The following is a 9209-nucleotide window of genomic DNA, read 5'->3' on the forward strand; positions in this document are numbered from 1 at the left end:
CCGAACACTCCCTGAGGTGTTCGGTCTTTATAATAATGGGCAGAACAATGCCCTAAGCCCCTGGTGTCTAGGTACAGGCATGGTCTTCTGACGCGGCCAATGCCAAAACGTCAGGCTCCGCTTTGGCTATAGGAAGAAACCAAGGGATAATAACAACAAGAGACAGTAAAAAAGGTCTACGCAGGGTCTTAATCTGAAAAGAATCCTCACAACGGGTCCCTACTGCACGTCTGCACCTGTGTCTCCATTGCGCCGTTATCCTGGACGGGTATGCATGTTGTTCATCTGTAAAAAGAGAGGAACGCTCAGTTTGAAAACAATTTGTGCGAAAAATATATGTGTAAAAGAAGAAATATGAATAAGTAAAGCGGGATTTGTACGAACCCGCGGTTGTTTGTGCGCACAGCCCACTGTGAAGAGGTGTGCGGCTAGGGAACCCCTAGCCTGCTGAAGCCGGACTCGTCTATCCGAGTCCGGGGTCTTTGAGTGACCCTCGCACTGAAATGATGCCACGCGGACCGGGCATCTTGAGTGTAAGAGACGCGTAATGCGGTATGGCGTTGAAACGGACAAAAGCCTTTCGTCCCAATAGTGCTTGATATCCACTTTTAAATGGGACGATGTGAAAAATTAGTTTTTCGCGCCGAAAATTGTTCGGTGATCCGAACACAACTTCTAGTAATATGGAGCCTGTGCACTTGGCATAAGGGCCTGGCGTCACTCCTTTGAAGGAGGTGCGGCTGTGTCGAATTTTGGTAGGGTCTATCCCCATCTTGCGGATTGTGTTTGAATACAGCAGGTTTAAGTCACTGCCTCCGTCCATTATGAGATTATGGGATTTAATATCAAGGTAGTCCGTCCCGCGCTTCGAACGCTTCTGGAATAGTCCAGGTGGTCAAAAGTGATTGGTTTTGATATCCAATCTCTATGGTCTGCTGGGTTGGACTGTGCGAGGCTCTTTTTAGGAAGTGCCGCACTATTTTTCCGTATTATCACATGAAGTGAGTTTACTGCTTTGACCTCTTGTGGGAAAGTCTTGTTTTCCGGTGCTCTGCTGGTGGGGTTTATCTTCTTCGCTTGACGCGTCGAGCCCCTTGTGTTCGGCGTTTAGTCGGCCGGACTGTTTAAAAACCCAACAATCCCTGTGGGTGTGATTTGCAGGCCTTCTGGGGGTACTGTGGATTTGACATATCCGACCCAAAATCTTGTTTAAGTTGGACAATTCATCGCTGTCATCCTTAAGAGGCGGTGTTTTGTTGTTTGGCCGCGAGCTTTTGAATCCGGCGTTGACTGCCGTGCTCTTTGGGCTTTTCTCTTTATTTCGGCGCTGCACTTTTCTGCGCCGTGATTTTCCGTTTCCATCTCTTATCTCGGATGTACTTGGGTCGCTGGTGCTGCATCTTGCTAGCCAGCTATCCTCTCCCGCACAAAAGCGGGTCATGAGGCTTGTTAGTGCGGACATTGTCCTCGGTTTTTCTTGGCCGAGGTGCCTGGCAAGCCATTCGTCTCGGACATTGTGTTTGAAAGCTGCTAAGGCTTCGGCTATTAGGTTCTTTTTGGTGAGAAACCTGTTCCAGAATTTCCGCGCTGACTCTCCGGGCTGTTGAGTTATATGACTTAGATCATCTGCATCCGGAAGGCGGACATAAGTCCCTTGAAAATTTGCTCTAAACGCGTCCTCGAGCTCTTCCCAACTTCCAACAGTGTTTTCTGGGAGGCTTTTAAGCCAATGACGGGCTGGCCCTTTAAGCTTGAGGGGTAGGTATTTTATGGCGTGGAGATCGTCTCCTCTGGCCATGTGTATATGCAGTATATAATCTTCTATCCAGACTCCAGGGTCTGTTGTTCCATCGTAGGCTTCTATTTTTATGGGTTTAAATCCTGCTGGGAATTCATGGTCCAGCACCTCATCGGTGAAACATAGTGGGTGTGCGGCGCCCCTGTATTTGTGTGTGCCGCTATCTTCGGACACTTGACGTGTTGCCTTGCTTCTTGGGGCCTTCTTCTTTGGCCCGTAGATGGACCTGGCTGGGCCATCTGTCCTTCCAAGTTCGCTGGTTGGTTTATGTGTGGCGCCGCCTTCCGAATTTGGCCTGTCATCCGGTCGTCTATCCAACCAGGCTGCCTCTTTATTTTTTGACTGTGGGGGCTCTATGGCTTCGTCGTCGAATTCTGGTAGCAGCTTGCGCTTCGGGTAGCTCTTTGATTGGTGCCATTGCCGTATTTATCTGCGGTTTTGAGCACTTTGTTCCATCTCATTCTGAGTGTGTCTTCCGCTGTTTTGAGCTTCCGCTTTTCCTTCTTCAGGCTTCTTGCAGTGTTGACGAGTCTTTTCCGAAGGTTTTTGCTCTCCGGCGGCGTGTCCGGCATGAGGTCGTCCGGACTGTCTTCTTGCAGTGTGACTGTCTGGACTGATTATCTGACTCGTCATGTTCGGACGGTTGCTTATCTGCATGTTCGTCGTCCACTTCTGTGCCCTGCTGTAATGCGGGGTCCTTGGGAGCGTTGTTGTTGTCGAGGCGGGACTTAGGGCGGCGTCTGCGTCGCCGTTTTGGTTGTTTATCGGCGGGGTTATCTTCTGCCGCAGCCCGTTGGTCCTCGTCATCGCTCTCCTTTGGGGTATCCACCATGTATATGTCATATGACGAGGTGGTCCTCCCATGCCTTATAGGCTCTGTTTCTTGTTCGTCTCCGACATCGTCGTCTATTCCATCGATGTCTTCGGAGTCATGGTCTAGCATGTCGGTTAGATCGTCGACAGTGGCTACAAAGTGGGTGGTGGGTAGGCTCTGAATTTCTTCGTCGTCCGTACCCCAACCAACCTAGCCATAGTCCGGCCAGGGTTCTCCTGATAACGAGAGATGCTCTAGTGAATTCAGGATGTCGCCGAAAGGCGAGTATTGGAAGATGTCCGTGGCAATGAATTCCATAACCGGCGCCCGATCCGATTTGATTGGTAGGGGCGCGGGAGGTTCGGAGTCCGGCAAGGAGTCCGGCACCTCGGAATCACGAGTTTTGCGAGGGACAAGATTAGTGTTCGGCTCCATCGCCGTAGCAGTTAAAGCCCCCAAGGCGGCGTCCATCCACCGATCCTCGATCTGGGTGATCGGCTCCGGACTGATGGCCGAAGCGGATCCATGTGCGGCCACCAAGGCACTGTTCGGCGGCAGAGCTAGATCATGCCCATCGTCACGGTGCGGCACGCTCGGCTGCGGCTTGAGTCCGTCGAAGATCAAGTCTCCGCGGACATCGGCCGTGAAGTTTAGGCTTCCGAATCTGACCTGACGGCCAGGGGCGTAGCTTTCGCTCTGCTCCAGATGGCCAAGCGAATTAGCCCGCAGTGCGAAGCCGCCGAATACGAAGATCTGTCCGGGGAGAAAAGTCTCACCCTGGACAGCGTTGTTGGTTGAAGATGCCATCAAGCCTATCGGTGACGACACAGAGGAACTCTCAATGAAAGCACCAATGTCGGTGTCAAAACCGGCGGATCTCGGGTAGGGGGTCCCGAACTGTGCGTCTAGGCGGATGGTAACAGGAGACGAGGGACACGATGTTTTACCCAGGTTCGGGCCCTCTCGATGGAGGTAAAACCCTACGTCCTGCTTGATTAATATTGATGATATGGGTAGTACAAGAGTGGATCTACCACGAGATCAAGGAGGTTAAACCCTAGAAGCTAGCCTATGGTATGATTGTTGTAATGTATGTTGTGTCCTACGGACTAAAGCCCTCCGGTTTATATAGACACCGGAGGAGGCTAGGGTTACATAGAGTCGGTTACAATGGTAGGAGATCTACATATCCGTATCGCCAAGCTTGCCTTCCACGCCAAGGAAAGTCCCATCCGGACACGGGACGGAGTCTTCAATCTTGTATCTTCGTAGTCTTGGAGTCCGGCGGACGATGATAGTCCGGCTGTCAGGACACCCCCTAGTCCAGGACTCCCTCAGGCACCCTACGAAGAAATCTTCCAAATTTCCATTTGGATCGTCGCCATCTTTACCACATAACATAGGTTTTACATTTGTCATGTACTCGGTATGCAAAAGAACCAAGAGTTCTGTCCTCTCTTTTGCTGACAGCAGGGAGCAATCACCTTTCCCTGCTTCAAGATTGGGCAGAGGATCTGATAGCAAAAGATCAAGCATCTCACTTAAATCACTAGGGATGAGGTCTTTAGGGAAGCATCCTCTTATTAACCCAACAACACACACTACATTGTCTTCTGCTTGATTTTCCTCAAAATGTACAAATTCCACCCCATAGAATTTGACTTTGGACCCATTCAGAAAGATATGTTTGCGCCCTATTATCTTCATTTTGATACATTTGTCACGAGAGAAGAGCTTAACAAGGTATGCAAGGATGGATCTGATGATATACTTGGCAATGTTTGTCACAAACAAACACTCCTCGCCAGTTTTTTATCCAACAATATGTTTTATTTTCAATAATGGTTGCTCTGCAAGAAACTCCTCAAGGCTAACATTATAACCCTCAAATGCTGACAAATCATGACCATTCTCCATAAGGATCGTATAGTTTTCGCCATTCAAGTAGAGGGAATGAGATGCTATGCAAGATCCCAATTCAGGTGACAAACTACAATATTGAATGGGACACACTTTAATCTGCAAATGAATTTTCATATAATATTATTAGCTAATAAACCAATATTCTACTAATATAGTGCATATTAGTTTTTTTAAGTCAAACTTGTAAATTTTAACCAAATTTATAGATAAATTATCAGCAACCAATATCAGGTCCAAATAGTGCTCTTTTTTAAAGTTCCTTTCACAACCAATTTTCAGTTTTTTGCAAACTTGTTTTGGGCACGCACATCATACATTCAGGCATCTTGTATGCCAAAAAAATAGATTGAAAAAATGCTATTTTATTTGATTTTACTTTTCACATCCAGGTGCCAAATCGCCACTCTTGGAAATGGACTTTTCTCTTCTAGATATAGATAATTTGTATATAAACTGGGCCAGAGTTTGTTAAGATTGACTATTGTGAAAACCAATGCACACTATATTATGGGACAGAGAGAGTAACTACAGTAAATTACGTTACCTTATTTTGTGGAACAACATCTGAAGGTAGATATGTGACAGCAGTCTCTCCATGAATATCCACAAGCTTCAGGCAAAAATAAGGTCCAACCTGAATGTTTCAAACATTTAATAATGTTTAGGCATGAGCAGTGCATATCTTATAACTGTTAGGTACGAGTTAATGAAATTAATAAGGATGAGAATTTACACCTCTTTCAGATCCAATGGCTCGCCTTCGGCAATATTGGGGAAATCATTAATCTAGATGATATAGAATAAACTAATATTAGGAAAAACATAAACATGAATTCATATTCATACCGAAACAGAGCCAGTCTTTCTGAAGTAGACTTATGGGTGTGTATTGGCATTCACAAAAATCTTTTTGAAGTAGACTTATGGGTATATTGGCAATCTCAAAAATCTTTCTGAAGTAGACTATGGGTGTAGTGGCATTTACAAAAATGTTAACATGACAAAAAACACTTTAAAGGTGGGCTGATTGGATACCTTTATATTTCTGAAGTAGACACAATCATCTATCCTTGTGAAGACATACATATTATCAGGAGCTTCAGATGTCTTGTGTTGAGGTGAAGAAAACACCTATGGAGTTTGACATAGCATTCAGGCATTCATACATGAAGTACATAAATAAAAAGATAAATAAACACTAACTACAACACATTCTTACCATCTCCAAAGCATTCTTTACACCAGCCCATTTTTTATCACTACAGAAGTTTAATGAGAAAGCACAAGCTGCACGCTTAACTTTCACTTCTGACATTTCTGATACAAATGCTGCAAAAGAAAATGAAAACATAATTAAATCATCAACAAAAAGTAAAAAATCACAATAATAATTTAAGATATGTGTGGAGGAGCGTTCTCGCACTAATTCACGACGATATGATGCAAGGCGTCTCGCATGACGTAAGGATACAACACGTCTACCCAGCTTATTCTAGAATAAACTGCCCCCTACCCAGCTTATTCTAGAAGCCCAACCAAAATTATCTTTTAGAAGACACCTAGTGAAGACTTAACTAGTAGGCTTCTAAAATGAAAATTTTGGTTGGGCTTCTAGAATAAGCTGGGTAGGGGGAACTTATTCTGGAAGCCCAAAAAGGCCACCAAAAGTACTGGCCCTAAGGCATGCCCAGCGCAGACGAAACCATCAAAAGGTGCCCCACGTGGGTAGCAGGCACTGCCAGGGGGAAGCCCAATGCCGAGGGTTCCATCAAGGTTTTGTCCTTTGCGGGTGCTGGGCACGCACTCGTGGGCGACCTGTTAAGAGGGACATCATCACCAAAGGCTACGCTCTATGTGAGGGTCGTCACACTCATGCCGCTTCACCCAACAAGGATTACTCGATATATGATATTGTGTGGGGATATTCAACTGGAATATTCCTTTAGGATTCCCTTAAAGCCCATAATATCCCTCACTGTATGTTGTAGATCAAGGGGCAAAACTGTAGTCTCACAACTCTACCCTCCATTTATTATCTAGGCTTGGTACTACGAAAATATGTGGTGATATATATTGAAAAACAAACTTTAAAATCTATTGAATTTTACCTGGATTTACAAGTAACTGAGTAGAATTATTTTTCGATATATTAATTATCCAACAAAACATCTCCTTATCTCTTTGAACCCACTGCCACAAAAATAAGACTAATGTAAACACAATGAAATGGACATCACACAATATACAAATAAATAAACTTCATGATTACCTTAGTAAATTAAATTTTTAGATGAGTTTTATTCTTCTTACCTCAAAGAAAAGACATAAACCACATCTGGTTCGACTTATCAGATCTTTCACTGTGTTGGGATCACATTCATATGCCTTCCCTTCACTCTTGTAAGGCAGAAGAAAGGTAATCGACCTTAGCAAATGTCCATACCTAACAAAAATATTTAATTTAGATTAATACGGATTGTTGCATGGTTGCATGGTTACAACACGCACATGGTTGATTCGTAGAATTTGAAAAAAACATAGGGAAACTTAGGAGTAGAATAAGTTTGTAGGATTGCGTGTTTGATAGCATGAATAGGAAAAACACATGAAACCCTAATAGGCATACTCAGATTAAGTAGAACATATGCAAAGGTAAGATTAAATTAATACTATTCTACTAGTTAATACTATTTGCCTTGATCTTTGTGCATAATAAAAATCTAATTTGAGGTGAGTGGATTGTAAAATTCCTTGTTTTCTCCTATGAAGCTCAAACCCAAAAAAATAATCCTATGATCCATTCCTTTGAATCACATGGATAAATAGTGTAACCATAGGGAACTTCCTATTATTATGCTCTTCCTTCACCTCTCTATGAATCAAAGTGGCCCTACAAAAATAACCTGTGTGGCATGTCTGGAGCATAAGCAACAATAACAGTCAATGATGCACTCAACCGAATGTCCTCTGGCACCGGCTCTGGCTTCCACTTCTTTGCCACCGGATCTGGCTTCCACTTCTTTGCCACAGGAGCAACCTCCGGACCATCCTGCCCGACCAGCACGATGTGGCCTTTCCCCTCTTTTCTCTTCTTACCCGTGAGCGGCTCACTGGATTCCCAGATCGATTCCCTCGATGATGCATTCGGTTCACTCACCGGATGTGTCTTCAGCTTCTTTGAAACAAGCACAACCTCCGGATCCTCTTCCCGGACCAGCCTATCCACGTCGCACCTTTCCCCCTTTTGGTACCCGGCAGCTTCTTCCGCTTCTTGTTCAGCTTCTTTGAAACAAGCACAACCTCGGGATCCTCCTCCCGGACCAGCCTATCCACGTCGCGCCCTTCCCCCTTCTTGGTACCCGGCAGCTTCTTCCACTTCTTGTTCACCTTCTTTGAAACAAGCGCAACCTCCGGATTCTCTTCATCCTTATCCCTAATTGAATTTTCCCCGGGGCTCAATTTGCCCTTCATCAGCTCTTGGAGTTTCCTCAACGACGACGGCGGCGCCATTGGTGGTGGAGGAGGAGATGGAGGTGGCGCAGCTAGGGTTTAGATATTCCCATTTTTTGTTTTGGAAGAGGAGGCTAGGCCTGGATTGGACCAGAACTAATATAGAGCTCTTTACGTCAAAAAATTGCCCCCGTGCAAGAACCGGGCCAGCCCATTAAGCTACGTGAACCGAATGCACTTCCATTTCCCATTTCGACCACGAAACACTTTAGCGACCCAAACTGTAGCGTTTCAAAATGTAAACATTTTTCTAAAAAAATCAGATCTGAAACATTTTTTAAAACGCAAAGAATTTTTGAAAATTTACGATATGTTTAAAAACCTAAACCTTTTATGAAAGCACAAACATATTTTCAAATTTGTGAACAGTTTTTTAAAAAAAGAACATTTCCTAATAACATGAATATTATTCCAAAATTGCAATGCTTTTAATAAAATAAAAATAAAAAATAACTTTTTTAATAATTGATTTTAAAAAAACATAAAGAGAAATGGGAAAAGGAAAAGAAAGCCCCGATAATAGGAAAAAAGAACCCTCTAAAAGGTTCCCAAAACTGGGACCTATAGTAGAACATTAGCAATCTATAAGCGGGGCGTCCCATTTACATCGCTTCCATCCCCTCGATTGTGCGAAACGCCAACATTTTTCACAATGGATTTTGTTGAAAATATGCCCTAGAGGCGATAATATTTTAGTATGATTTATTTCCAAGTTTATAATTATTGTTAATATTCTGTGCTATAACTGTTATGGTACCTGAATATGCAATTCGGAAAAAACTATGAGCATGTCTAGAGTTAGAAACGGTAAAACAAGATTCCTAGTCTTGCCTCTAGGAATAGCTCAAAGTGTTGACTGTAGATTCTGCTTTCGTGATCATGGGCATGACCATAATGCCGGCAATATTTGAGAGCATGAAGTTGGTAGAACACTCATGTTGAATTGACCCAAGTTGTTTGTTATACTTGAAGATGAAATCGTCTAAAGTCTATAGTCCATAACACGAGAGTTAACATTTGTATGACTCCTTAGACTATGAGAGTATCGAGTCACTCCATACCGGACGGTGAACTTTGGGGTTGTTCCAACGTCATCCGTAATAGGGTGATCACAATGGCAACTTATAGGTTCATCAAAAACATATGATGAGGGATTATATAGCC

The 9209-nt window shown here is 43.9% G+C and overlaps 1 protein-coding gene across 3 annotated transcripts; it reads right to left on the minus strand.

The window, feature by feature from the left end:
* Positions 1-211: 211 nt before the first annotated feature.
* On the minus strand, positions 212-8114 carry LOC123070331 (ribosome biogenesis protein BRX1 homolog 1). 3 transcript variants are annotated; one of them, XM_044493478.1, is made up of 8 exons: positions 7439-8114; positions 6846-6978; positions 6644-6725; positions 5755-5864; positions 5571-5666; positions 5271-5321; positions 5080-5169; positions 212-285 (listed from the first exon to the last, which is right to left on the minus strand). In XM_044493478.1, exons 1-8 carry the CDS (start codon positions 7447-7449, stop codon positions 256-258), a joined length of 603 nt encoding a protein of 200 aa, XP_044349413.1. In that variant the 5' UTR covers positions 7450-8114; the 3' UTR covers positions 212-255. The 3 variants fall into 3 exon arrangements, with proteins under 3 accessions (XP_044349413.1, XP_044349412.1, XP_044349414.1); XM_044493477.1 differs by lacking the exon at positions 212-285 and adding an exon at positions 3811-4631; XM_044493479.1 differs by lacking the exons at positions 212-285; positions 6644-6725 and adding an exon at positions 3811-4631.
* Between the last annotated feature and the right edge of the window lie 1095 nt (positions 8115-9209).

This window comes from Triticum aestivum, chromosome 3B (genome assembly GCF_018294505.1).
Source record: "Triticum aestivum cultivar Chinese Spring chromosome 3B, IWGSC CS RefSeq v2.1, whole genome shotgun sequence".
NCBI classification, from domain to species: Eukaryota; Viridiplantae; Streptophyta; class Magnoliopsida; order Poales; family Poaceae; genus Triticum; species Triticum aestivum.